Source organism: Camelus dromedarius, chromosome 10 (assembly GCF_036321535.1).
Source record: "Camelus dromedarius isolate mCamDro1 chromosome 10, mCamDro1.pat, whole genome shotgun sequence".
Classification (NCBI taxonomy): domain Eukaryota; kingdom Metazoa; phylum Chordata; class Mammalia; order Artiodactyla; family Camelidae; genus Camelus; species Camelus dromedarius.
The window spans coordinates 77,771,416-77,798,138 of NC_087445.1; the positions used below are offsets into that span (position 1 = coordinate 77,771,416).

Sequence of the window (26,723 nt, forward strand, 5' to 3'; positions counted from 1 at the left end):
TTATTACAAAGGAAATCAAGTTAATATGTGGAAACGTTCCTCCTTAGGACAGTTACAGGGGCCCCTGGGGAGGAGATGATTCTCAGTCTCCCAGAAAAATTAATCACGAGGAGCAGATAACATGCGAGCGGTTACTGGGCCGTCTGACGGATTTTTCGCGTCTTCCCACAGGGAGAGATCGGGGAGCCGGGACAGAAGGGGAGCAAGGGGGACAAAGGCGAACAGGTAAGGGCCATTCACGCCGCGTGCAGGGCCACCGGCAGGTGCCACGTGCAGGGCCACGTGCCGGGCGTGGTGTCCACTCGTCGCTGACATTAACGACAGTTGTAATACGTCCACATTCACACCCGTAACCGGAGGACACAGGCGCCGCACTTTCCTTCCCTGTTGCAGTCTCGTGTGTGTGCGTGCGTGTGTGCACAGCTGTGTGGGGTGCACCTGGATGTACGTCACGCGTGTCTGCGAGCGGGTCCCTTGCGAACGGCCGAAGAGGAGGCACCCACAGGCTGTGAAGTGATGCAGCACGTTTGTCCTTGGGGAGTTCAGTATCACCGCCCTTGGGGGCTGCGGGCTGCAGAATGTTCCGACAGAGGCAGCCCCCTGACCAAATGCCTCTTAATTTTCCCTTTAAAAAAAGAAATCTGCTCAGAAGTTGAGTGCGTGCTTGCAAAAGCCCTGTCACCTGGCTGCCGGCTCCTCCCATGGCCGTGGAACGAGGCCTGTGGGCCTTTTCGCTGGCGTGTCTGTCCCAGGCAGGCAGTGACCGTGTCCCTGTGCGGCCCGCCGCCCGGTCCAGGCCAGGTTCCCCCGACAGGTGCGTCCCTCCCTCGGGCGCTGCCTGTGCCGACGGTGATGTGTGTTTGAGGACACACGCTGGTGCAGGCATGGACTTTGGAGTCAGGCTCTCACTCGGCCACCAACGAGCCACATGATCCTGGTCCTCTGCGGCCCGTGTCCTGGGCGCACGGTGGGGGCTGAGATGAGGCATGATGGCCCCTGGCGGGACGATAGTGTGGCCACCCCACCACCCCGACAAGGCGATCGTGGTTGAACCACGAGCCTCGCACAGTCCAGAGCCTGCAACACAGCGCAGCTGGCGCTGGGCGTTGGCCTGCCCTGCCCTCCCGGGACGGGAGGCTTGCACGTGGCGCAGCCCTGATGACCTCGGACGCACGGCCCTTGCGCTCGCCGGCCCCTCTCCCTGGGCCTCAGCTCGGATTCGGGAAGCAACTGTCTCTGTCCTCTTCCCACAGGGTCCCCCTGGGCCTACGGGACCTCAAGGCCCCATCGGACAGCCAGGCCCCTCCGTGAGTATCTGTGGTTTAGGACCCTCAGAAAGCCCCCACCCCTCCGCTGGCGTGGCCCGGTCCTTACCCACGCTCCGTGATCTCCCTGCAGGGAGCTGACGGCGAGCCAGGTCCTCGTGGCCAGCAGGGCCTTTTTGGGCAGAAAGGTGACGAAGGTCCGAGAGGTTTTCCTGGGCCCCCCGGACCCGTGGGGCTGCAGGTAACGCAGAGTCTGCATGATGGCCGGGGCCTCTGGAGCTGCTTCCTGCACCTCTGCTGTGCCCTCCTCTCCCCTGCCCTCCCCTCCTGCCCCCTTCGATCCTGTCTTTCTGAAAATGAGGAAACTCAGGCGAGGCTGCAGGGACTCCCCTTCCATCGGCAGTGCTACGAATTCCCACAGTTCCAGACGTGCCCCTATCCACTTCTCTTAGCCAGTGACTGGTTCCCTGCTCACTGTAGACAGACACGTTGGGAACTACGGATAAATTGTTAGAAAAGAGACCAAGAGGGCTTCCCCGAGTGCGGCAGGAATGACCCCCAAGCGCTGGACGCATACATTTGCACACCTCCTAGACACGTCTGCTCACACACACGCGCGCACACGTGCGTGATTCTGTTTGGTTTTTGCAAATTCAGAATCCCGTTGCATGTATAGACAGTTTGGACGCAGCTCCTCCCGCTTCTATTTACATTTCACACGACGTCAGGCGCCTCTCAGCGTTCTCCGAGCTCGTCACCTCTCGGGTTCTGCAGACATGACCCTCCATCCTGCGTTGCATCCAGCAGGTGGTGGTGCCGCCATCACTCAGCATCGCCCTGCTGCTGGCCCGCTAGGGCTTGTTGTTTTACGGGACACGGCGGCCGTCAACGGCTCGCGCGTGAATCTCTGCGCACTTCCCTGGTCGCGTCCTCGGGTGATTCTGGGGCTTGGGCTCTCGGGGCCGTCCCCACACGCGGCCGTATGTCTAAAAGCACATTCCTGAGGCTTTTGGAGCTCAGCTTGGGGTCGTGCTGGGGGGGCAGCGACAGTCGCGTGTGTGTCCGGTGGAGCCGCGCTGGCCACTGCGTGTCTGATGAACCGTGTTCGCAGGGCCTGCCGGGACCCCCAGGAGAGAAAGGCGAGACGGGAGATGTGGGCCAGATGGTAAGTGTGAGCAGCTCCTGGGGGCCTGGCCGTGGTGGCTGGTGTCTCTTCTGCTCAAAGCCTGCATTTCCTCTGCGCTCAATGGCTGTCCTTCTCCTAGGGCCCGCCAGGTCCCCCCGGCCCCCGGGGACCCTCCGGATCTCCAGGTGCTGACGGGCCACAAGGCCCCCCCGGTGGGATAGGCAACCCCGGAGCCGTGGGAGAGAAGGTGACTCCCGCCCCGTGACTGTGTCCGATGCGCTTGTGTGTGTGTGTGTATGTGTGTCCGTGCGTGCATGCACGGACCCGGGTGTGTGTCCGCTGCGTACAGGGGGGCCTGCAGGTGCACGCCCGGGCTGCTCCTCCCGGATGCGTTTTGAAACTTGGAAAATCCACGCAGTGGAACTGTGAGCCCTGCCCTGTACCCGTGACAGCCTTGGGCAGAATTTCCAAACGTCACAACCACCAGCGAAGGCCCTGCCGCCGCCTCCGAGAGTCAGCTCTGGGAGACGTGGTTGTCTGTCCCTTTTTCTCCTCAAACCCTGTCTTCTCAGATCCCCAGGTCCTCTTCATCTGATTGGATTAATTTTAGGGCCTGAGCCCCCTAGATGGCTAATGACCCCTTATGTGCGTGCCCACGTGTGTGCAAGGCTGAACACGCTTGTGTGCCGTGGGCGTGCCAGTGCCAGAGGCTGACTCCACCTGCCCAGGAGTTTGTGCTGCTTCTGAAGCAGGGTCCCTGCTCCCTGGGGTCAGAGGGAGGAGGCGGGTGTGCTGCCCGCTGCCTGCTGTCCCGGGACGCCGTTCCCTAACTTTCTTTCTGGAGTCAGGCCTATCAATGGCAAGAAGCCTTCCATCACTGCTCAGTTTTTACGACAATCACAGAGCAACACCCCTGCTAAGACCGCAAGTTCACGCTGTGCGGCCTCCTGCCCGTGCCCCCCGACCGGCCGCAGGGCGAGTCCAGCTCCTGCCGCCCCACAGCCACCCCTCCCGCTCCGTCCCACATGCCTGCTGACCCGAGGACGCCAGCTTCGACACCCCCACGCACGCCACGTGCCCCCTCTGTGTGTCCGTCACATACCTGCGTGTGTCACTGTGCCTCTCCTCCAGTCCTGGGAGCCACCAGAGGACGGTGACCACCGTCTCGTCCCCGGCCCCCTTCCCCCACCCCCACCCCATCCCAGTGTCAGGGACGATTTAGTAAATGCTTGAGGCTGAGACCACCATTCCCATCCCTACCCTAATCACCTGGTGTTTCCTCCTTAGGGTGAACCTGGCGAGGCTGGAGAACCTGGCCTTCCTGGAGAAGGGGGCCCCCCGGTGAGTGGGCGGGCTTCGGGGGAGGGGAGATGGAACACGGACGGGTGCTGGGGGGCAGCTCCCCCTCTGCCTCAGTTTTCCCCACTCATGGAATGGGAGTCACGTCTCCTCTTGTGCTTGCCTCGTGGGATTCCTGCAAAAGAGAGGGAGTGCGGTGAAGAGGGAACGTGATGTGTGCACGCGTGTGTGTAAGTGTCTGGGCACGTGTGTGCAGTGTGTGCGTGCATGTGGGTAAGTGTGGGTGTGCGTGGGGGGCATGTGTGTGCGTGTGCATGTGCATAACTGCGTGTGTGCGCATGCCCGTGTGCGTGTGCTTGCGTGCCCATGTGTACACGTGTGTGCGTGTATGTATGCCCGTGTGCGTGTGTGCACAGACACGACTGATGGGCACCCAGGACCACTGGCCGTGAGCCGCCCACTGCCCCTTCCTCCGTGGTGCTCCAGGCCCTCTCGCAGGCTCCCAGTAGTGTGGGGCCCCTGGGGTCACCCTGACCGCCCAGGCCTGGACCATTCAGACGGCAGGTCAGACGACAGAGGCGGCTGGTGGACAGAGTTCTCCTGGGCTTCCCGCTGCCGCCTCCACCTGAGGACCGCGGGGTGGGTTGGCGGCCTGGGTCCCTGCAGCCCCTCGGGGGCCACGCTGTCCGCTGTCAAGTCAGGAATCAGCCCTTCCCACCTCGAAGCCAAGTCTCGGCCTCAGATTCCTGGGAAAGCAGGGCCCAGCCGCAGGGCGCGCCCGCTCCACGTGAGGCCGGCGAGGGCGCACGTGGGCCAGCTCCTGGCTCTGGGCCAGTGCGAGGCCGGCTCTGGGCCAGTGCGAGGCCGGCTCTGGTAATGCGGTCCTGGCCTCTCCCCGCAGGGACCCAAGGGTGAAAGAGGAGAGAAGGGCGAGTCGGGCCCTTCTGGTGCTGCTGGGCCCCCCGGACCCAAGGGCCCTCCCGGAGACGACGGTCCCAAAGGCAGCCCCGTGAGTACCTGCGAGAGGCCGCGGGCCCCGAGGCCGGGCGGCGGCTCCTCCCGCTGGGGCGTCCTACTCGTGGGCAGCGCGCCAAAGCTTCCCGGCCGCAGTGTGTCTTGGGGTGTAGGGGTTCCCACACCAGCTGCTGAACCAGAACAGTAGAGGTGGGAAAGGGGAGACGCCTCGGAGGCCGTGCGTGCAGACCGGGCAGTTTGCTGGGTGGAACGGGCTCCGTGTGGCCCCCCTCCTGCCCTGGCTTTGCGTCTGGAGGGTCTTTGGAGCCGCACATGCTGGAAGTTAAAGGCCCAGGCTCCGGCATCAGCCGGGGTCTCCGGGAGCAGAGGTCTGGGCGAGAGGGCGGCCCCGCCGTGCCCGCTCCCGGGCTCGAGTGGATCAGATGAGACGACGATCTGGGCAGGGCTTCCTGGTGCGAAGGCACGAGGTGTCGGCTGGCAGGGCTCCGGGCGTGGAGGCCGGGGCGGGGGTGCTCGCTGCAGGTGGGGTCCTGAGGGCCCCGCCGGGCCTCTCCTCCTCTGTTTCAGGGCCCGGTTGGTTTTCCTGGAGATCCCGGTCCCCCCGGAGAGCCTGGCCCTGCGGTAGGTGCTCGAGGTGCAGAGCCCTGGGTGCCCGCGTCCCGCCGCCCTCCCTGCGGGCCCACGTTCTTGGGGCATGGCTGCTCTCCGCAGCGGCACCCACGCTCTGATGATGGGACGCTGAAATGCACTTCCCGCTTCTGAGCTCCCTGGGAGCCGGCACCCTCCAGGCGGTGATTTTCGGGTCGGGACTGGGGATGCACTGGGTATGGGTACGTGAACTCAGGTGCTGTCCAGGCGGCAGACGGAACTTGCTTTTGTCCCCACAGGGTCAAGACGGTCCCCCGGGTGACAAAGGAGACGACGGGGAACCCGGGCAAACGGTGAGTCTGCCGGTGACCTCTCGGGACCTTAAGGCAGCCTCTTGGGGAGGTGTTGGGTCTTGAGACTTGTTCATTTCTCAGAAAAACCCAAACCCAGTTGCCTTAGAATAGTGACGCTCCAGCCCCACGGGGGCCGTGAGCTCCCTCCAGGGACCGTGGAGAGCTGGGGACCGTCCTCCCAGAAGGGAAGATGCAGCCCTAGTCCCACCAGTGGCTCTGCACCCAGAGCCCAGCGCCCCCCCCCCCAGAAGCCCCCAGGTACGTCAGGATCCCGTCTGCCTGTCCGGGTCGGACGCCCTCCTGAAGAGCGGTTTTCACACCAGCCCCGGGCGCCGAGCTCACACTCCTCGTTGCCTCTCACCTGGCGTCGAGGTTTTCAAACACTGCTTCAAGCTTCAAAGCTGAGGGACGCCGGCCCTGTGGCCAGGTGCCCTGGGGGGACACCCACTGTCCCACCACTTCCCGGCTGGGGCGACACCCGACCTCCCCGTCCTCGGGGTCCAGAAGGGGTGCCGGCAGGTGTGGTGGGGAAGTTCTCCCAAATCAGCGGAACTGCAGGTGGAGGCGGGTCCCGCATGCAGCCCAGGCGCTGAGCGCAGAGGTCAGAGCAGGGACTTCCAGGGCCACCTCCACTCCAGACTAGTTCTGCAGAAGGAGAGAGGCAGCCTCGGGGCTGGCCGAGGACACGTGAGACCGAAAGCCCCGTGCGTTTGCGCCGCCTCGGACCGGCCCCCGGCGGCCGCGTCTGAGTCTGACGGGCCCTGCGCCTAACGCTCTGCTCTTCCTCCGACACCAGGGATCCCCGGGCCCCACTGGTGAGCCAGGCCCGTCTGGGCCGCCAGGAAAAAGGGTAAGCGGTTCTGCAAGGCGCCCTGGCCCCTCACCCTCCCGTGCGCGCATGCCCCCCCCCCGCCCCGGTGTGGACCCCGGTGCCCCGTGCGGCCCCGATGAGGAGGTGCTTCTGTGTGAAGCGTGTTCCCCGCTCAGCCTCCTGCCATGTCCTCCAGGCTCGGGCCTGCCGGGCCAACGCGCGGCTCCTTCTGGGGCGGGCTGACGGCTGACGCCGTCAGTGAGCCCGTCCTGGGAGGGAAGCACCCATGGCGCCGGAAAAGCACCTGCTGCCAGGCCCAGCCTGGGAAAGTCAGAGCAAGCCAGGAGGGCGCCCGCGCGTGGAGTAGTCTGTCCTTTTGCTGGTGCTTGGGGCGCCCAGGAAGGGAGGCCCCCCACCCCCACCTCCTGACGGACCCAGAGGCCTTTTCTGGAGCCGGAGTACCTGGGGCTCCTTCTAAGGATCTGGGAGGACCCCCGCGCCCCCACCCCGCACTCACCCCCGGCGGGCCCCCCGGCTGCCCGCCCCCACCCCGCACTCACCCCCTCACTCAGCTTCTGGGAGCCCACCTGTCACTCTTGCTCCTTCCAGGGCCCCCCCGGCCCCGCGGGCCCCGAAGGCAGGCAGGGAGAGAAAGGAGCCAAGGTGAGTGCTTTTCGGGCGGTGACTGTGACCGTGACCACGCGTAGACCTTCCAGAGAGCGCCACGGGCACCCTGGCCGCACGGGCGCACGTGGACGTGGTGCAGACGCACAAAGCCGCCGAGGCGGAGAGGCTGGCGGGCCCCCGAGGGAGGCCCACTGTCGCTGCCGACCTGCGCGGGGGGTCCGTCCTCTCCGAGGGAGGTGGCCTGGCTGGGCCCCTGGCTCGGGGGCCTCTGACCCCACAGGCCTGGTCGGGGGAGGCCCTGGTGCTGACCTGCTCAGGCCCCCGCTGCCCCGCCTGTGACGCGGTGACAGTGACAGGGCCCCCCGCGGGGCCGAGGACCGGGCGGGTGCGTGTGTGGTGCGGCGGGCGCGTGTGTGGTGCGGCGGGCATGCAGCCCAGCACCCAGAGCCCTCGCAGCCGCGCTCCCGGGAGGTGCTGGGCGGGCCCCCGGTGGCCCCGCTGCCTCCTCCGGGAGGTGCCCCGGCGTTGACTGAGACACAGGGGAACTCGCACAGCCCCAGTTCTGCTCAGGGCAGGCGGCCGTGTGCACCGCGAACTGTGCGCCGGCCGTAACCACCACAGTGGCCGTGGTAGCTGGGAGCCCAGGTGACCGAGGACGTTAGTAAGATGGAGGACTGGCCAACGCAGCCTCTGGAAGGAGCCCTGAGAACTGGGGGCAGCCCTGGATATCCGGGGCATCTGGGCTTCTCTCTAAGGCTCCTTGGGGTTTCTGAGAAGTGGTCCTGGACTGGGGTGACCAGATCCTCAAGCATCGGGGTCCCACCCTGTCCCCTTTGCTGTCCTGCAGGGAGAAGCTGGCTTGGAAGGTCCTCCTGGGAAGACTGGCCCCATTGGTCCCCAGGGGGCCCCCGGGAAGCCCGGGCCTGATGGTCTGCGTGGGATCCCCGGGCCTGTGGTGAGTGGACCCGGGAGACGGGGCAGGAGGGTGGGTGTGGCTGCTGCGCAAGGAGGCGCGAGGGGCAGGGCGCAGGGACGGGCCGGAGCGGAGCTCACGTGGAGGGCCCACTGTGTTTCAGGGTGAACAAGGCCTCCCCGGAGCCCCAGGCCCCGACGGCCCCCCCGGCCCCATGGTGAGTCACCGGTGCCCCCGAGGAGCCCCCGGCGGTGGAGGCGGAGGGCAGAACTGGGGATGAGGACTCTGATCCCTCTGCCTCCCCCCGCAGGGACCCCCAGGACTCCCCGGCCTCAAAGGAGATTCTGGACCCAAAGGCGAGAAGGTGAGATGGGGCCCCGGTGCCTCTGCAGTTGGAAATCGGGCCCCTCAGGTACCTGCGGCTCAAACACAGCGAGGTGCTGCGCATCCCCCACATCCGTCACGAGCTCAGGGCGGGGCCCCAGGAGCCATGACACAAGGGAAACAGACCCACGCTGTTCGGAGACCCAGTCGCTGCCCTCGGTTGGAGGCCCAAGAGGCCCTGTGGACGGGACCTGCCCTGGCTCGTTGAGGTGGCGGCGAGCGACTTGGGGGCGCTAGGCAGGAACGAGCTGCCACACCTACGGGCCCACGTGGTTGGACACGAGGTGCTGTCACTGCAAATACCCTTTCTTTTCCCCACAGGGTCATCCAGGCCTGATCGGACTGATTGGACCTCCGGGCGAGCAGGGAGAAAAGGGTGACCGCGGGCTCCCCGGCCCTCAGGGCTCCTCTGGCCCGAAGGGAGAACAGGTTCGTGGGGCGCTGGCTCTGCGTCCCAAGGCCCGAGGCCCGTTAGAGCCGGAAGGACATCCCCGTGTCCAGATCGGGTTGGAACAGCTGAGGGGACAGGCTTGCCCAGGTGCACGGGGAGCTGCGGCAGAACCGGAGCCCGGCCTGGACCCTGACTGGCCCTCCTGGCCCTGGTGGCCTCCCCCCAGCTCCGTGTAAGGCCCTCTGACCCAGCTGATTGCCCAGGAGGTCATCGGGGACACTTGGCCATGTTTGCCGAGAACGTGCTGGACCGTCGCTCCTCCCTGCCCTCACTCCCACCTTGACCCCAGGTGTGCACACCTGGCCCTAGAGTTCCCTGGGAACCCCTGCAGCTAATTGGAACCCGGGGAACCACAGCAGGGAAAACCTTAGGCTGCGAGTCCTGCCCTGCCCGCACCTGGGATCCGCGAGTGGACTCCGTGGCCAGGGGAGGGCGGGGTGTGCGTGGAGGCAGGAGGGGGTGTGGCAGGCCAGCCTTTGCCTTCCCCGCGTCAGGGCCAAGGGGCCTCATTCCAGCGCGTGAATCACGGCTTCCCAAGCCAGGTGTGACGGGCCCGCACGTGCCCCCGAGCTGTGCCCCCTGCGGCCCAGCCTGACTGGAAGAGGCCACGCTGGAGGGCGTGGAGCCTGTGAGGCGGGCGGGAAGGTTGTGGAAGGGCGTCCTTAGGAGCCCCAGCCTCATCCACCGCGGTCTCCCCGTGGCCCTGAAAACTGGATCAGAGGCTGCAAACTCCGAGTGTGGGAAAAGCCACCGGGAGGCTGCACAGAAGAGACAGGACCGCAGGAGCCTCGCTGTCCCCCACCTGGGGCTTGTGCTGGTGGGGAGACCCACACCGTGAGCAGAGAGCAGCCCGCGGGGACCAGGCAGGGACGGGGTGTCGGAGCGACGGGGTCTCTGTTTCACACTAGAGCATTAGCGGGGCTGCTTCTCGCTCCGTCGCCGCCCTGCGGCCCTGCGGACTCGGGGGTTCCTCCCAGGCCGGCCAGGGCGGCAGTGCCGGGGGGCTGGCTGCTCAGCCTCACAGCGGGCGTCCGGGCCCCGGAAGGAGCAGCCCTCGCCTGCGCGGCCCGCGCTGGGGGAGGAGGCCGCCCAGCACCGAGGCTGGTCTGCACGCTCACAGCTGTGCTCTCTGCTCCTTTCAGGGCATCACTGGTCCCTCCGGCCCCATCGGCCCCCCGGGCCCCCCTGGCTTGCCGGTGTGTATCTGGGAGCGCGGGGCGGCATCCTGGGTTGCTCCAGGGAGAGCGGGGTGGGGGAGGCGCTTGGTGTGCGGCGGGAGGACGGGAGAGTCGGGCCCTCCCGGGGTTGGGCCTCAGCCGGGTGGGCCTTGGGGCCCCGGTGACACGCTCATTAACTCACATCCGGGTTCCACGCGACGGAAGCAAGGAAGTGGGGTCTCTGGTTTCAGGTTGGGGAGGTGATGGGGGAGCCTTTATCTCTAGGCACTTTAGGGAGCGTGAGCAATCCGTTCTAGGCTTTTGAGGAGTGGCTGCCTCCCCCACCCTCCCCGTCAGCACGAGCAGGGCCAGGCTGTCCCCGACAGGAGGAGCAGGGGTCAGGTCTTCTAGGCACCCAGCCTGGGGCCTCCCCCGTGTACTCCAAAAACATCCCCACAGCCTTGCCCGAAACCAGTCAACCCACGAGCCCCAGCTGGGCCTGGGCCTGGGTCCACGTGGCCAAGGTGGCCCCAGCTGCTCCGACACTGGCCCCTGCTGTGGGCTGCCAGGAGAGAGCTGGAGGGGGCTCCGTGCCAGGGCCTCTGAGGCCAGCACGCCCTCGCGGCTCCCTGACGCTGGCTGCCTGAGCTGTGATTTCCCTGCTGGGGAGGGTGGGAGGCTGACCCGGGGTGCACGGGACCCTGCTGGCCTCTGTGTGGGTGAGCGCCAGCTGACCCCCCACCTCCTCAGTCAAAGCCTGGACCCCTGGACGGGGGGCGTGGGCACGAGGAGGGGGTGAAGCCAGACCGGGCCTCTGCGGGGCTCTGGGTCACAGGCGGGTGCCTGGAAGTGAAGAGGCCACCTGCCATCTGATGCTCTGCCCCTCTCTCTGCAGGGCCCTCCTGGTCCAAAAGGTGCTAAGGGCTCCTCGGTAAGTGGCATCTCCCCTGACCGGCCCAGGCCCCCTGGGAGAGGGATGTGCACCCCCTCGGAGGAGAGCCCCCCTCGGGCCCCCCCCGGCTCATGGGGCCCAGCCCTTCACCCCCTTCTCTGCCCCGAGCTCACCTCCAGCCTGAGCCGTGGAGACTCCCAGCCTCACAGGGAGGGCTCTGCCCCCTCAGCTCGGGGCGTCTGGTCCCTGCACGTGGGACTGGGGAGGGGCCCAGCTCGTCAGACGTGTCCCCCGGCCTTCTCCCCCTGTTTCCGGGCATCGTTCTGCAGCTCAGGGTGGGCACCGTGGTCAGGGCCGGTTCTCCTCTCTTCTCCCCTAGGGTCCAACTGGCCCAAAGGGTGAGGCAGGCCACCCAGGACCCCCCGGCCCGCCGGTGAGTAGCCCTTGAAGACTTGGGAGTGGGGTGGGGGTTCCCCTAATGCCAGGGGCTCACAGGAGGCGTCTGCTTGTGTGGCTCCGCCTGAAGTGCTGTGGAACCTGCGGGTGTGTGGCTGGCAGGGTCTGCCTCTGGGTAGAGCCAGGGACACAAGTCGGCCCAGGCGTCTCCCCCTCGGGGGGTTCTGGCTGGGGAGGGAGGGAGAGGGGGGCACTAACGTGTGTGTATGCACGTGTATTTCTGTGTGCGTGTGTGCACGTGAGTGTTTTGTGCCTGCGTGTTTGTGTGCATGTGTGAAGTGTGTGCACACGTGTATGTGTATGTATCTGTGAGCACGTATGTGTGCTTGCTTGCGTGTGTGCATGTGTGCACGTGTGCGCACACGTGTGGGTGTGCGTGTGCTGTGCTGTGTGTGTGCGTGTGCATGCACTGTGGGGCAGGGCAGCACTAGACAAGGCCCAAGGTGCAGGGTGGAGCCCGGGACGAGCAGGGGAGCGCTGAGCGCTCTGCAGGGCACCCAGCTTTGGCAGTGCTGCCTCACCACTCCCATCTCCATCCTCGGCCGGGGCCTCCTGACACAGCCCAAGGAAATGAAGGCTCCTCGAATCAGCAGGCAATACTTCGGCCCGCTGTGCGCAGCCCCAGGCTGTGCTGCAGAGGCGGGAGGAGACCCAGGCGCTTGGAGTCTGGCTGAGGATAGAGAGCGAGGACGCCAGGCCAAGGCCATGAGCCGGAGCGTGTCTTTCTTGAGAGAAGGACAGGCGGGCGAGGCCGGGCAGTGTGGGAGCTGGGCCCCGGGGGTGCAGGTTGGAGGAAGGAGTGCTCAGTGCCGGAGAGCCTGGCCTCGGGGATGGGCGTGGAATGTTCCAACGCCAGGAAAGAAGGAAGGAAACTGTACTAAGATGGACAGGCGCCTGCAGCCCCGGCGCCGGGCCCCAGGGACCCCTCTCGTCCTCTCCCACCCATCACGGCCCCTTTTCTGCACCCAGGGCCCCCCAGGCGAGGTCATCCAGCCCCTGCCGATCCAGGCGTCCAGGACCCGGCGGCACATCGACGCCAGCCAGCTGATGGACGACGGGGAGGGCGCGGAGAGCTACATGGACTACGCGGACGGCATGGAGGAGGTGTTCGGCTCGCTCAACTCCCTGAAGCTGGAGATCGAGCAGATGAAGCGGCCCCTGGGCACGCAGCAGAACCCCGCGCGCACCTGCAAGGACCTGCAGCTCTGTCACCCCGACTTCCCAGACGGTAGGGGCCTGGGACAAACAGAGAGGCCGGCGTGGTGGGAGGGACCAGGCACCTCACTCAGCCTCGGCGTCCCCACGTGCGGTGGGGCACAGGGGTGTCTCCCCCTCGTCACCCGAGGAGGCACCGCGGTGGGAGGGAAGGCCGTCTGGGGGCCCGGGGAGAGAGGTCAGGGCTGCGAGGCCGCACGGAGCCGGGTTCTAGGCTACCCTTAGCCATGGTCTGGCGGGGAACCTGCCCGAAGCCGGAGCCCTGTGTCCTCACCTAGAAGATGGGAGTGAGACACGTACCTATTGGGGGGCGTGCACGAGGGGCGTCAGATGCCCCGGGCCGGGCCTGGCCGAGCACTGGCTGCGGCGGCCGTCGGGGTTAACACTCGTCCTGGTCCTTGATGTCGTCCTCGGGAGGCACCGTGTAGACCCCAGAATGTCATCAAAGGCGACCCGTCCGCCCTCACCGCTAGTAACCAAGCACCGCCTGCCGTGGGAAGTAAAGCCACGCTCGCTAGCTGCTTCTCCCCTGGGGGGTGAACGTCTCCCCTGCGAGGTCTGAGGCGTGTCCCTGGTTCCAGTTGACCCTGAGCCCAAGTGCTTGACCCTCCAGGAGTTGGCCTGGATCACCTCTGGGTTCCCGTCCACCCGCCCGCAGGCCGAGCCCCGCTTCCCGGTTCCCCAGAGCACGTGTCCCCGGGTCCCGGGCCCCGGCCGTGCTCTTGGTGGTCAGTCTGTCCCCGCCTGTCTGTGGGGCCCTGAGACGGGCCCCGGAAAGGTGCGCGCTGTAACTGCTGAGCCGAGACGTCGCAGCCGCTTCCGGAACCACCCGGGGAGCGGCTCTGACGGGCCCGCCGCCCTCCCTGTCTCTGCCATGCAGGGGAGTACTGGGTGGACCCCAACCAAGGCTGCTCCCGGGATTCTTTCAAAGTCTACTGCAACTTCACAGGCGGGGGCGCCACGTGTATCTTCCCCGACAAGAAGTCCGAGGGGGTGAGTACCCACCGCGCCGCCTCCCCTCCCGGCCGGGCCGGGCCGGCCCCCGCTGCGCCACGTGCTTGCGGCTTTTAGAATGAAAACCAGAAACCGGCCAGCTCCCAAATCAAGCCTTATTTCCCCCAGAAGTAGACTTGGATTTGCTTTAAAAAGAAGTTTTTAGTGATGGGATGGGCTTCGTGCGTCCTCGGTTTGCGGAAGGTCAGAGGGGCACGCTGCTCACGGGTGCCTTCCACCCACCCCCGGTGCTGGGGTCTCAACCACGGGGGTCAAAGCCTTAGCAAGATGACCCTGTGGTTCTGACCTCAGGCCCACCTGAGCCCCACGGAAGAACTTCCGGGGTAAAAGTGACCCAAATGCGTCTTTTAGAAGCGGGTGTTTGCGGAATTCTTAGGGTCAGCTGCCTTCCGTGCTAGCTGGTCCTGAGTTGCATTGCGTTCCTTTAAAGTCCGTCTAGGAGAAATTTTTGGTTTTCGAGATTCTGATCCATTGAGATTCTGTGGCACGTCAGTTGAACAGTCACCTCCGTGGTCCTTCAGCAGCATCACCTCTGGTGGGGTCTCGGTGTGTGTGGGCGGGTGTGAACCATGTGCCCGGACGGGGCGTGAGGATGGCGTGTGGGTGGCGTGTGGGTGGCGTGTGGGTGTGCCCGGGCGGCGTGCACTGCTGTCTGTCACGCACGCGTGTGGGACCGAAGCCACTCTGGCCCAGGACAGGTGAGGCGCCGAGGTCTCCACCTGGGAAGGGCAAGGCTTTGGCCGCAGCGCCCTCTGCCTCCGCCTGAACACACCGTCCTCCGTGATGTCCCTCGCTGGTGGCTCCCTGTCCCGAGCCCCAGACCGAGGGCAGCGCTTCCTCTAGAGGAAGAGCGGCTACGTCCTCCTGGGCACGGTCCCCTGTCCCTGAGTGTCACTGTCACGGCGGGGCATGCTGGACCCCCGTGGGCCAGAAGGAGCCGGGGCTCTGCGCTGACGGGGCCAGTTCGGGGACCCCTGTTTTATGTTCGCGCTCCCCCAACCTGGAATTTGAAATCCTCGGGAACCTGCAGTTCTGGCAGCAAAATCCGTGGGTTTCGAAAGAAAACCCGAACCTCAGGACCCCTGCGCCTGACGGGGGCGCAGGAGGAAACTTGGGTGGAAACTCAGGAATCTCACAGCCTACTTGCGGCTGTTTGTCTTCTTCTGCCAGCGGCCTCGATGCTGGAGGACTGTTAGGGCCGCCCACCCCAGACCCCTGGCAGGTGGTGGGGCAGGGCGGACGGCGGGCTTGGGGCACTGCGTGACCCCCACCGCCCCTCGCGCTTCCTTGCCCGCATGCTGCCCAGCAGGGGTCCACGGGGCCTTGGGCTCAGCCTCGTGCAGGCTGAGACCCTCTGCCCAGTCGCCCGGGCTGCAGGGCAGTGGGACAGGTGGGGGCGGAGGGCAGAAGTCCGGGACGAGGCCTGCGCCCGCCCACACCTCTGGCCCTGCTCCCTGGAGGCCGCCCTGAGCTTTCTGGGCTCGGCGCTGACAGCGGCAGGTGCAGAGCCAGAGCGAGAGGGTCCTGAGCGCGGGGAGCAGGCCGGGCACACTCCTCCTCCAGCCGGGCCCCTTTTCGGGCTCCCCTGCATGAGGCCAGCTCAGAGGAGGAGCCAGGGGATGGGGACCAGGGCCCAGGGCCCAGGGAGATGACCTGAGGGATGCTGGCCGCAGGCTGGACCAGTGGGCACTTGTGTCCTGCTCCGGGTCTCTGCACCTGCAGCGAGCAAACCGCAGGCGGTGGCGGCAGGTCCCCCGCTACGGGAGGGGTCGTTCCTTCACCCGTTGCTTCCACGGCACTCCCGAGGCCCTGCTGGGAGCTAGGCCGGCCTGTGGGCGCTGTGGCCCTGCCCTCTGCAGAGCAAACGCCAGGCGGGAGCCCCTCCCTCCCAGGAAGGGCCAGACGCTCGGCTTCCTGCTGCCGCCTCGGGGAAGCTCTCTGGACCGCAAGTCCCCCTAGTGCTCACGGGGACCCCCCTCCCGGGCCACTCTCCCCAGGGAGAACGCCCCACCACACACTCACCAACACTCACACACACATCCTCTGTACACACGGCACATGCAGAGACACACGCCACACCCACACTGAACACACACAGATATACACACACACCGCACACCGCACACGGCACACACAGACACACACGCCGCACCACACACCACACTCGTACCGGGTACACACGCACCACGCCGTACACACATATCGCGTATGCACCCACCATACAGAGACACACACACGCACACCGCACGCCCAGCTGGACCCCAAGAGGGGCCCCTGCCCACTCTGTCCCGTGTAGAGGACTTGAAGATGGAGCCACGCCCCTCGGGTCAGAGAGAATGCCCACCCATCTTCCCTTGGCCCAGCGGGAAGCGTCCGTATTACCCTCAGTGCCCTCATGCAGGAGAGTGGGAACCACTCACTCAGCCCACCTTTGTTCACGCCATGAGCATTCCCCGCAGTTGCGGCGTGCCAGGCTCTGTACTGGGTGCTGGAGACTCAAAACTGTTGAGACGCAGACTCTGATCGTGCACACGAAGCAGATGGCGGCCCCCGGGAGCACCAGGCTCCCCTGTCCCGATCACGGTCTGGGCTCCGCTGTAGGGCGAGCGGCCCTGCTCTGGGGGAGCCAGGGCGCCTCCGGGAGCCTCCCCGGCCGGCCCGCCGTCTTGGCATCTCCAGGAAGGCAGGACGCAGGCCCGCTCGGCGGGGAGAAGGCGTGTTCGCAGAAGGGGGAGCATGTCTCCAGGAGGCAGAAGTAACCCTGTCGTTCTGTTTCTCTCCCTCCCCTCCCCCCTCAATGTTTAGGCCAGGATCACTTCTTGGCCCAAAGAAAACCCAGGTTCCTGGTTCAGTGAATTCAAGCGTGGCAAACTGGTAAGACGGCCCCCGACTCCTGTGCGGCGTCGTTTAAACCCACCCGTCTCGTATCTTGCAGAGTAAGATGGCCCGCTGGCCCAAAGAGCAGCCCTCCACCTGGTACAGTCAGTACAAGCGGGGGTCCCTGGTAAGTGGCCACGGGGCTGCCTGCTTGCGGCACGGCCTGGCTCGGCTCTGCATGGGACTAACCTCCCTGCCCAGTGCCACTCCCGCTCTCGCCGCCGGCCAGACTGCTGCCCGGCCGTGACCGCCACTCAGGCCGGCGCCCCTCCCGCCACCCAGCGAGGGTCCAGGTTAGCGGGGAGCAGCCAGGTGCAGGTGGAGGACGTGAGGGTGGCATGCAGGGCGCCAGCGCCACAGCTGGGCGCTGCGGGAGTTGAGACCAAAGGTGCCAGGAGTGGAGGGTTGATTTTGCTAGGTCCCAGGGGACAGCTCCGGTGACGTGGGTCCTGGACCATTAAACCATCCAGTACTTCCCAGGACCCGCCCACCAGTGCCCCGCCCCGGTGGGGCCGTCCCGTTGCAGACGCGCGGGGCTTCTCCGCTGCGTCCAGCCCCACTGTGCTGGTCCCTGTGTTAGCTTCTGGGGAGCCAGTCTTGAGTCGTCCCAGAGGGGAAAAGCAACTGGCGTTCCTTGAAAGAACCGAACGTGGTGCTTTTCCAGACAGCATAGAGCCCGAGGCCGGCTTGAACCCAATCACGGGAGGCTGGTGGCTGCTTCTGCGGAGCGGAGCGTTTCCCCGAACACCCCCGGAGTTGGACGTGGGCCCTTTCCTGGAGTAAAGGGCAGAGCTCTGTGCTCCCTTCCCGGCAAGCGAGAGGACCAGGCTCCGGGCACGGCCACGCAGCCGATGTCACGAGAGCTCCCTTTGTTTCCTGTGTGCCCCCCTCGGGCTGGTTGTCCCACCTGGAAGGGCATCCTTGTTCACTTGGAAGCCAGCTCTTGGGTCTCAGGACTTCTGAGCTGGCCCTCCGCCCTGAGCCGGCCTCCCCGCGTGGGGAGCGGGCATGTTTCCCCTGCACCCCAGGACCCCGAGCAGGACCTTCCAGCTCACCGGCCTCTGCCTGCCGCACCCCGAGGACCTCTGGTTCTGAGACCTGGGGGTGCTCCGAGCTCATTGTTCATACCTCACGCGCTCCGTGCCATCTTCCCAGTCACCCCAGTTCTTCCCAGACACTGAAGGCTCACGCTCGCCTCGCCATGTTGGGCACTGCCTCTTGCCTTGCGTCTGGACCGCAGGCCCCCTCGCCTCCTCTCTTTCCTGCCGTTTCTTCTCCCCTTCACCTCCTTGGCGCTCTCCTCAGAAAGGAGCAGCTGGCACACAGAAGGACCTCACGTGGTTGCCCATTCGGTGGGGGGGGGCAGTGACCAGTGCAAATTGAGTCAGTGGACAGAGCGCGAGGGTGGTGGACGCAGGGCTCAGGGGGAGAGGGGTCCTTTCCGCAGCCGTGGAGGTTGCCTTCTCCAGACAGGGCCTCCACCGCCCCCACCCACCTACCTGGCTCCGAGGGAGCGGTGACAGGACCGCCGCTTTCAACCACCAGCCCAGAGCCCGCCTCCTCCTTGCGTCCTTTGTTTCGCACAGTCGGCCAAGGATGGCGGTGCAGGGAATTTCCTGGGGAGATAGCGGCTCACCTTTTGCACTTCCCCACTGCATCGTTTCCGGCTCCCCTGACTCTCGGAGTGGACGGGGTGTAGATGCCAGCTCCCTGCCTGATGAAACAGGTGCTTTTCTGAGCTGGCTGCCCTGGGCGTCCCCCATGGAGATGGTCCTGCAGAGCCCCTTCCCCACCGGGAGGCCAGGGCTCACGCCGGGGCTCTGGGATCCAACACGGAGCAGAGGCTCCACCATGCCAGCCCCCCGGGTACCCGCCCGGCACTGGTGGCTTCAGGTCCTTCTGTGTCCAGGGCACCGCCCGCCCCCCCCCCCCGCCCCCCGGCCTTTCTCTGCGCATGCGTCCCTCCTCCAGTCAGTCACCGTCCGTCCAAGAGGAACCCCGACGGCCCGGACTGCGGTTGGTATTAACTCTCTCTCCTCAAAGCCCAGCTGGAAGTCAGTGTCTGGTGGCCGCGCGGGGAGCTGGCCGGCACTCTGCGCCCTCCCCACCCCGCGGGGAGGCAGCGGGCTCAGGCCCCGCCCACCGCCTGCAGCTCTAGTCGCATATGTGTTTCTCTAAATAAGTGGACGGCGGCAATTTAAATTCTCCCTGGTGTGTTTAGCGTGGCTGTATTTTGGGGTGGGGGGCAGGGTCCGAGACACAGCGGCCAGCGATCCCATGGGTGCTGTCAGGAGGGGACCCGCACCCCCTCATCTGCTGGGGAGACACAATGGGCCGGGCTTGCTTTGCTGGGTTTGTGATGAGGGCCTGGAGGGAGATCAGATGTTCCCCAGCCCCGCTCCCTGGCGTGGCCAGGAGCTCAGAAAGACACAGAAACAGAGACCCATCTCAGCCCAGCATCCGTCCAGCCAGCCGCGCTGAGAAGTCACTTGAGAAGCAGCTTATCCTCTCCCGGGTGTCCCGTGCGGCTTTGCGGGCAGAGGGCAGAGAGGGGGCCTTGCAGTGAGGGTCCTGTCACCGGGCGCCCCGGCTGCCCACTCAGCGGGGGCCAGGCTGACCACCCCAGGCCCCAGACCCCAGGCCCCAGGCCCCAGGCCCCAGGCTGACCACCCCAGGCCCCAGGCCCCAGGCTGACCACCCCAGGCCCCAGGCCCCAGGCTCCAGGCTGACCACTCCAGGCCCCAGGCCCCAGGCCCCAGGAAGGCCTGCTCTGCTCCCACCTCGAGTCCTCGCCCAGGAGGGGGCAGGGGTGGCCTCTCCCCTGTGCCTCTGGGAGGGTGCCTGCTCCCCCCAGCCCTCTGGCTCTTGGCCATGTGGCCTGTGACCCTCTCACAGGCTGGCCTTCCTCGCTGCAGGCCAAGCACCCCTGCCTCACGCCCAGCTGGCCTGCTGCTCCCTGAGGCCTCCTGCCCTTTCTGTCTCCAGTTCTCACGGCCCCAGCCAGGTCCTTGTGCATCACGGATGCTCAGCCGATGGCTTTCATTTACTAGTGTGACCTAAGGAGCTCCTTGCTTCTGCTGGCCTTGGGGCCCAGCGACAGGGATTTACTGCCAGGCCCTTTCCCCGGGGTGCGCCCTGTCCAGGCTCACCAGGGGCCTCCAAGTCAGAAGGCCAGCGCTGCTGTGAAGGGCCTTAGCTGGTAGGAAAGGTGGACGCTGAGCCAGGCCAAGGTTGGGGAGGGCACCTAACCCCGGCAGGCTTCCTGGAGTAGGAAGCACGAGCTGAGCCCTGGAGGGTGAGTGGAGACCAGCCAGGCAGAGAGGAGTGGGAGGGTTATTTAGGTCCCTGAAAGAAATGAGGCGTGGTTCACTCTGTCCCAGGGAACTCCCGAGAGAGCCAGCGCGGGCTGGCCTGGGGGCCTGGGCTCACCGCACATTTCCAGGCATTGCCCTTGGCAAGGCTGACCGTCCAGAGGCCACAGTGCATGACCAAAGTGCACGGAGCCCGGGCAGTGAGGACGAGGGGCCTTGCCGCTGCGGTGGGTGTGTCCCCTCACTGCTGAGTGCCCCTCCCTGTCCCCCGACAGCTCTCCTATGTGGACGCCGAGGGCAACCCCGTGGGCGTGGTCCAGATGACTTTCCTGCGGCTGCTAAGTGCCTCTGCTCACCAGAACATCACCTACCACTGCTACCAGTCGGTGGCCTGGCAGGACGCCGCCACGGGCAGCTACGACAAGGCCATGCGCCTCCTGGGCTCCAACGACGAGGAGATGTCCTACGACAACAGCCCCTACATCCGCGCCCTGGTGGACGGCTGCGCTGTGAGTGTCGCCCGGGCGGGCGGGGGCCGGACGCTCAGTCTGCACAGCTTCCAGGCTGCGCTGGGGCGCGGTGGGGCCCCCCGGCGAGCGTTGGGGGTCTTCCCCCGGTGCTGGGCTTCGGAGGGCAAACTGAGGCCTGATGGCAAAGCCCCGCGGCGGGGCGGTTCCGCGGAGCGGGCTCAGTCAGGCGGGGCAGCGGGAGGGCGGGGCCGCGGGGTCGCCGCTGAGCAGGACTCGGCTGGACCCAGGTTCACGCTCGCCTTCTCCCTGGATGGCCCCTGGGGCCAGGCTGGACTTCACAGCCCTTTTCCCCCGTAAGGATCTAGTTACAGCCCCTCAAGGCGTCCTTGGGGTTAGAGGTGCGTGTGCACGAGACAAGCATGAGGCCAGGGCACCCAGCAGAGCGGCTTTCTTGAAAGCTCAGCCTCCCTCCCTGCTCCCCGGCCCCGGGCCTGGAGTGGGTCAGTCCTTCGGACGTGGTGGTGCCACGTGCAGACCTTGTCCCTGCGCGCAGTCAGAACGATGCACTTCCTGGGGAAAGGGGTCCAGGGGCACCCGGTGCTCCGGCCGTCCAGCGTCAGTTCACGCTCCTGACGCAAACCCCGGGCTGCTTCCAGAAGGTCACAGGGCACCACATGAAACTGTCCCTCCGTGCCTGCCTCCTGCAAAGGAACGTGATCATAGCGCCTGCTTCCAGGGCTGTTCCAGGAGGAACGTGCCTAAAAGGCACTCAGAGCCGTCCTTGCTGCCACGAGCCCTAGAAGAGCCCCCGTTCCTGTGACTGTGTTTAAAGACATGGGCTCACTAGCAGAGGCAGTCGAAGTGGAGGCTGAAGAGAAATGAAGCCTCTTGTGGAGGAGAGGCTGGCCCTGGGGGACGGAGCCTGGACTGGGGCTTTGAGCTTCCTAGTGTCCACGGCAGAAAGGGAAACACTCTGGTTGGCCCAGGACACAGCATCTGGTAAAGGGGCAGATTGGTTTTCCAGAAGAGGGGACCCTTCCCTGGAAGAGAAGGCTGGAAAAATGCATCTTATGAAGGACCCTCTGGGGTGAGAGGGCAGGCCGCCCCAGCTTCCTAATCCAGCTCAGAAAGCCTCCTCTAGTCTTTTTCAGTTGAAGTCTAGTCAGTTTGCAATATTGTGTCAATCCTAGCTCACAGCACGATGGGCTCCCCACTCCTTAGAGCTTCCTGGGAAGATCTGGGGGCCCCCATCCCTCTCTCTCGGAGCCCCTTGCCCAGAAGTTTCCAGCAATGCTGTCTGACTCAGAACCTGACCTCCTGGCTCTGCGAAGTTCCCAGCAAGGTCCAGCTCGGACCAAAGTCCTCTCCCTCTGGCCCAGCGTCTCCTGGTGGCGTGGGGATACTGACAGCATTGGGGGCCACGGCCCACTGGTTGGGCCTTTCAGGACGTCACCAGCCTCCGTGCGCCGAACGCCACTAAGAGCCCTGCCCACTCCTGCATGAGAACCACTGATCAGGGTCTTCGCTTTATTTTGTGGATGCAGTGACCTGCCAGGGCCCTCAGGCGGTGGCAGAGCTGAGTCTCCTAACCTCGCTGCAGCATCTTCCCACCATAGTCCCTTCCTGGCACAGCTGCACCTTGACTGCCTCCCTCTACGGGGAGCTCACTACCTCCACGGGCCACCCAGGCCCTGGTTGTGAATTCTCGGTGTTAGGAAGCCCTCCTGAGAACTGAGCCAGACTCTGCCTGTCCATCGTTTCCACCAGTCGTCCCCGTTCTGCTCCCTGAAATCACACAGAGGAAGCCTGGTTCCAGACGGCAGTTTCTCAGCCTTGCAGGCCAGGTGACCCCTGTGTGTGTGGCCGGGGTATGAGGGATCCCCTGCGCTGTAGAACTCTGAGCAGAATTCCTGGACTTGGCCTGCTGGATCTTCCACCTGCTCAGTTGTGACAACCGGAAGTTCCTCCAGACATTGCCACACGCAGCCCCAGGGGCCAGGTTGCCCCTGATGGGGAGCTGCCTTTCTGCAGGAAGGACAGTCAAAGGTTTGGGGGAAGCTCCGAGGGCCGGAAGCGCCTGGCTCCTTCATCTCCACTACTTTGTCTGGAGAAGCCAGCCCTGCTGCCCAGGGGCCCCCAGGGCTGAGGTGCACATGAGGCCCCGGCCACAAGCTTCTTTAGAAAACCGACAAGGCGGATCCAGTTAGCTGCCCCAGCGCGGGGTCCTGGTGGTCCTTTCTGAGCTCTGCGCTGGTCCTCTGGGCATCTCCGATGCAGGACAAGGCCAAGCATCATGGAACATCCAGACTTGGCCCTCGGCCCAGGGGAGGACCACTCCCTCCTCAGAACACTTTCACTTCTGGAGAGAAAAGAGTCTGTTTTGGAGAAGGTGGAGCAGTAGTGACTCCAAACCCTGCTGATGGCGGGAACGGGACCAGCGAGGGGTGCGGGGAGGGGGGCTCGGCCAGGCAGCACGGAGGCGGCCTCAGGGTGCTTCTGGAGAACAACGCAGAGTGGCCAGTGTTCTGCTCACCCCAACCCCACCCCCAAAAGTTCAGCCACAGCTGGAAAAGCCCTGCCTCTCCCAGGCGATCGTGCAGGCGGCCGGCGCCCTCTCCGCATGCTGGTGGCAGGGAGGCCCGCCTGCCTGGAGGCCGGCCTGATTCACGCTAACAAGCTCCAAGGGTTGGGATTTGGACGCCGCCGGGTGGACGGGGGGCTGGCTGTGTCGCGTGATGGACGGGCTGCCGCGGGGGCAGGCCCTGCGGGGAGGCACAGATCACCGGGCAGGAGGCAAGATGGGCCACGCCACAGAAACCCCGTCGTTCACGCAGCTCTGCGCACCCCAGGGGGCTGTTGCGGCCTGTGGTGGTTACTCATGCCCCAGGAACAAGGGGGGCCTGGAGCAGCTGCGCGCTGGCTGCCTGCTCACACACGACCCCTGTAAGTGCTCAGGTGACTGGGGCCCCCATCAGTCGCGGAGGAATCACCCCACCAGCTCGGTGAGAGTGGGTGGCCCTCCTTGCACCCGCGCTCCCTGACGCTGGGAGACGGGCCGGCAGGGGAGGGGTCGCCTTCCTGGGGCCGACTCTCCCAGTCAGAAGCTGAGGCTCACGTCATTCCCGGGTTGCACTGCCCGTGAACTCGGATGCTCCGGGGGCTAAGCGGGTTGGGCAGCTCGGGGTGCCGACTCCTTCCAGCAGGCGCTCCTCCCCCGAGCCCCCCGTTCCCCGGGCCTCAGTCCGCCCCGCGCTCCTCTGTGGTGGGTGGCTTGTGAACTTGGAGTCCTCTCTTCCAAGTGCAGCCCAGCCTGCTGGCGCCCCGGGAGGGCCAGCCATTGTTCCTGCTGTCTTGGAATTCTTCCCTTTTGAACCCAGAACCCCTGGTTCCAGGGAGCCGCGCTCCCGGCCGGGCGGGCCTCGGGCAGACCCCTGTGGAGCAGCGGGAGGAGGGGGCCCAGCTGGCGGGGGCGCGGGGCCCAGCCTGCCCACACCCCTCCCGGACTGCGGGGGCTCCGATGGTGCGTCTCGGGGTGAGCTGCCTGCTCCCCGTGCCGTCAGGGACAGGGCGAGCCCGGGGTGGGCTCTCGGGGCCAGGGCGGGTGTGGCGGGCGGGCCGTTAACCCTGAGCCCCAGCTGATCGGCAGCCCTCTCTCCCCCCCAGACAAAGAAAGGCTATCAGAAGACCGTCCTGGAGATCGACACCCCCAGGGTGGGGCAAGTGCCCGTCGTGGACGTCATGTTCAATGACTTCGGTGACGCGTCCCAGAAATTTGGATTCGAAGTGGGGCCGGCTTGCTTCCTGGGCTAGGAGCGGGAGCCCGCCCCCAGAGCAACCTCGTGACCTCAGCGCGCCGCCTGTGGGTGTCCTGGATGGTGAAGGACCCTCGTCCCCCCGCCCTCGTCTGCGCCCCGGCCCCGCGCCGGGCCCGCCCCTCACCCAGAGAGAGCAAAGGGAGAGAGCCGCGTCCCCACCCCGGAGCCGAATCACATGACCTAGACGTCCCACAGCCGCCGCTTCCTCCGGCCCTTCCCTCTGCGCCGCACTGCCCAGGGAAGGGGACGGCCGTGCGTCCTGCCCCGGCCCGGGGTCTCTTCCCGGAGAGCCCACGGGGTGCGGGAGGGGCTGCAGTGTTTGGAGATCACGGCGTTTGGTTTTTTTTTTTTTAATTCAACTTGAAGATGTGCGTTTCCCCTGACCTTCAAAAGTCGTCCGAGGCCGGCCTTGCAAAGGTCACCCCGCCCTCCAGAGCCTCCGTCTTAACAAGATCCATTCATGGGCCAAATGTCATTCCACACGTGCCTTTCCGATGGATTAAAGGTGCTTTTGTTTTTGTGAGTTTTAAGTAAATATTTGTGTTGTATTGTCGTAACGTTCAGTGTCCCTGACTTTCAATCACGCACGGGAACCCAGCTGCAGTCCCACTGGGAGAATTGGACAAGCAGGTGGGGCGTCCATTCTGGGATGCAGTGCACACCCCGCCTGCTCCGGGGTGGGGGATAAACGGGAAGTTTGCCAGGGCAGCAGGGACTCACCCCACCCCTGAAAAGGCAGGCGCCAGTGCCCTTTCAGACACATTTTTGATTAGCTCTGGATTTTTGTTTTAAAGGGGAGAAAAAGAAAAAAAGGATCCTAAACATTGCCTTTCCCACGTACGCTTAGAGGAAAACACAGACTTAAATTCATTGCAACTGCTTCCTTTTTCCACTTCCCTTCCTGCAGAGCCAGGGCAGGGAGACCCCCTTTCCTGCAGACGATGATTTAACGACAATTGGTGCTGATTTTTACGCTCCTCTTTTGTGGTGCTATCTGTTGAGATCTCCTTGAAGGCGGCACTGGGGGCACCCGGCCGAGCCGTGCCCCGTTCTCCCATCTTCCCCGCTCCTGGCTCTCGCCCCCACCACCCGGGGTTTTGCCAAGGCTGCTGAGAAGGACTCAGGTCCGCTCGCTCTCCTCCCCGATAGCGGGGACGCCGCCCTGGGCCCGGGCCCGGGATCAGGCTGCGCTTCCGTGATTTGACAACACACACGCACGCGCCCCACAGACGCTCTCCGTGTGGTCCGCGTGTGACGAACGTTTGTGGTGCTAATATCTGTGTGTGTTCCGAGAACTGAATTGAAGCTGCATGGGGCGTCTCAGCTGGGCTGCCGTCGGCGTCTCAGCAGACAGACAAATGTGCAATGAACTCTGAGTCCCTCCGGGGCTGCCAGCGGTGCCTCGTCCCCACCAAAGCAATTTGGAGTTTTCCATCTGCAAATGTCCCCAGGCGCAGGTCTCAGCTGCGAGGGAGCTCGGGGCTGGCCGGCCCGTCCTGCCCCCTCCTCCCGGAGCAAGGACCAGGACCTGCAGGCCGGCGAGGAAAGGCGATCCCTTTACTGTGAAAAGCTGCCCTCGTGCAATGCCCTTTCCTTCCATGACGGGAGAAGCCAGACAGGCCCTCGGGAGGAGCCATGACGGGTCCCGGTTCCGGTGCTGCCCTCGCCCGCCCCGCCCCGTCGGAACACGGCTCCAGCCTGGGAAGCCCCAGCAAAGCACCCCGGGAGCAAGGGAGCACCGCCCGTGAGGCCTTCCCGAGGGCCGGAGACCCAGGCTCGCTCTCGCCGAAGAGGAGTCTGGCTTCGAGGTTCTCCCAGACCCTGGACGCCAGCGTCTGCTGACGGCCTTCTCCCTCATCCCTTCAAAAGAAAAGCCATATCAGAGCGGTGCCAGTCCGCGGCCTGCGGGCTCTGTCTAGGTCATGTGATTCCGTTTTGGTTTCTCGTCCCGCCCGAGTTCTCCTTTTATTCTGTCAATCTTTTCCTTCCGTTGGTCCCTTTGAAGCCGTTGTAATTTGTACTGAAGTCAAAATGTGTCCCATTCGCCCCAGAACACTTGGCTATGGTGTATTGCAATAAAATTACTTCTTATATTTGCAGAAATCCTTTTGGCGTAATTTTATTTTTTTTCCCCTCTTAATCTATATAATCGGACACGTGGACAAAAAGTAAAAGCAAACAGTAAAAAGAAAACCCACGGTGAAGATTAAAGACACTAGGCCCTTTAGAACAGAATGTCAGATGACACGCCGTGCGTCCCCTGAAACTCCAGCAGACATGTTCATACATTTTAACTGTAATGCCCAGGAAGGGTGTTTTTACGAGATCTTAAAGCTTTGTAACAGAGGAATAATTGTCGCTGTTTTTCAATAAATCAAGTTTACTGTTTCCACCGTCAACAGATGTGATTGGCTGTCTTCTTAAGTATGACCAAGGCCTTCCCCTGCTTAGACTGACATGTGTCCCCAGGCTCAGTGACAGCAGGAACTCTCAGGTCCTGGCAACGGTCTCAGGAAGAGGAAAGACGGCCCTGCCCAGGCCGCGGGAGCTCTTCCTCGGAGGAGGGGGCAGTGGGCCTCCCACGGACAGAGCTGTTCCCTGGGGCGCCCTCGGGATGCGGTCAAGCACCAGGCCTCCAGGCTTCCTGGGGGAGTTTCCACAGCCTTGAACATCCAGACCTCCAGGGTGTGTGGGGCGCACCTCACCCTGGGCAGTCGGCGTCCT

At 64.9% G+C, this 26,723-nt stretch overlaps 1 protein-coding gene across 3 annotated transcripts in view; it reads left to right on the forward strand.

Moving 5' to 3' along the window:
- COL5A1 (collagen type V alpha 1 chain) overlaps positions 1 to 26,398 on the forward strand; it is a 142,791-nt gene extending 116,393 nt beyond the window's left edge. The window contains exons 44-66 of one of the 3 annotated variants that reach the window (XM_064490758.1): positions 172 to 225; positions 1,254 to 1,307; positions 1,399 to 1,506; positions 2,377 to 2,430; positions 2,531 to 2,638; positions 3,679 to 3,732; positions 4,592 to 4,699; positions 5,233 to 5,286; positions 5,553 to 5,606; positions 6,403 to 6,456; positions 7,027 to 7,080; positions 7,892 to 7,999; positions 8,121 to 8,174; positions 8,268 to 8,321; positions 8,663 to 8,770; positions 9,935 to 9,988; positions 10,845 to 10,880; positions 11,221 to 11,274; positions 12,267 to 12,525; positions 13,393 to 13,505; positions 16,462 to 16,530; positions 19,990 to 20,223; positions 23,848 to 26,398. In XM_064490758.1, coding sequence (XP_064346828.1) covers positions 172 to 225; positions 1,254 to 1,307; positions 1,399 to 1,506; positions 2,377 to 2,430; positions 2,531 to 2,638; positions 3,679 to 3,732; positions 4,592 to 4,699; positions 5,233 to 5,286; positions 5,553 to 5,606; positions 6,403 to 6,456; positions 7,027 to 7,080; positions 7,892 to 7,999; positions 8,121 to 8,174; positions 8,268 to 8,321; positions 8,663 to 8,770; positions 9,935 to 9,988; positions 10,845 to 10,880; positions 11,221 to 11,274; positions 12,267 to 12,525; positions 13,393 to 13,505; positions 16,462 to 16,530; positions 19,990 to 20,223; positions 23,848 to 23,994 — 2,046 coding nt within the window. In that variant the 3' untranslated portion in view covers positions 23,995 to 26,398. Of the gene's footprint in view, positions 1 to 171; positions 226 to 1,253; positions 1,308 to 1,398; positions 1,507 to 2,376; positions 2,431 to 2,530; positions 2,639 to 3,678; positions 3,733 to 4,591; positions 4,700 to 5,232; positions 5,287 to 5,552; positions 5,607 to 6,402; positions 6,457 to 7,026; positions 7,081 to 7,891; positions 8,000 to 8,120; positions 8,175 to 8,267; positions 8,322 to 8,662; positions 8,771 to 9,934; positions 9,989 to 10,844; positions 10,881 to 11,220; positions 11,275 to 12,266; positions 12,526 to 13,392; positions 13,506 to 16,331; positions 16,401 to 16,461; positions 16,531 to 17,067; positions 18,286 to 19,989; positions 20,224 to 23,847 lie in introns of those variants that run through there. The other 2 variants (XM_064490760.1, XM_064490759.1) reach the window with 2 other exon arrangements.
- The last annotated feature ends 325 nt before the right edge of the window (positions 26,399 to 26,723 follow it).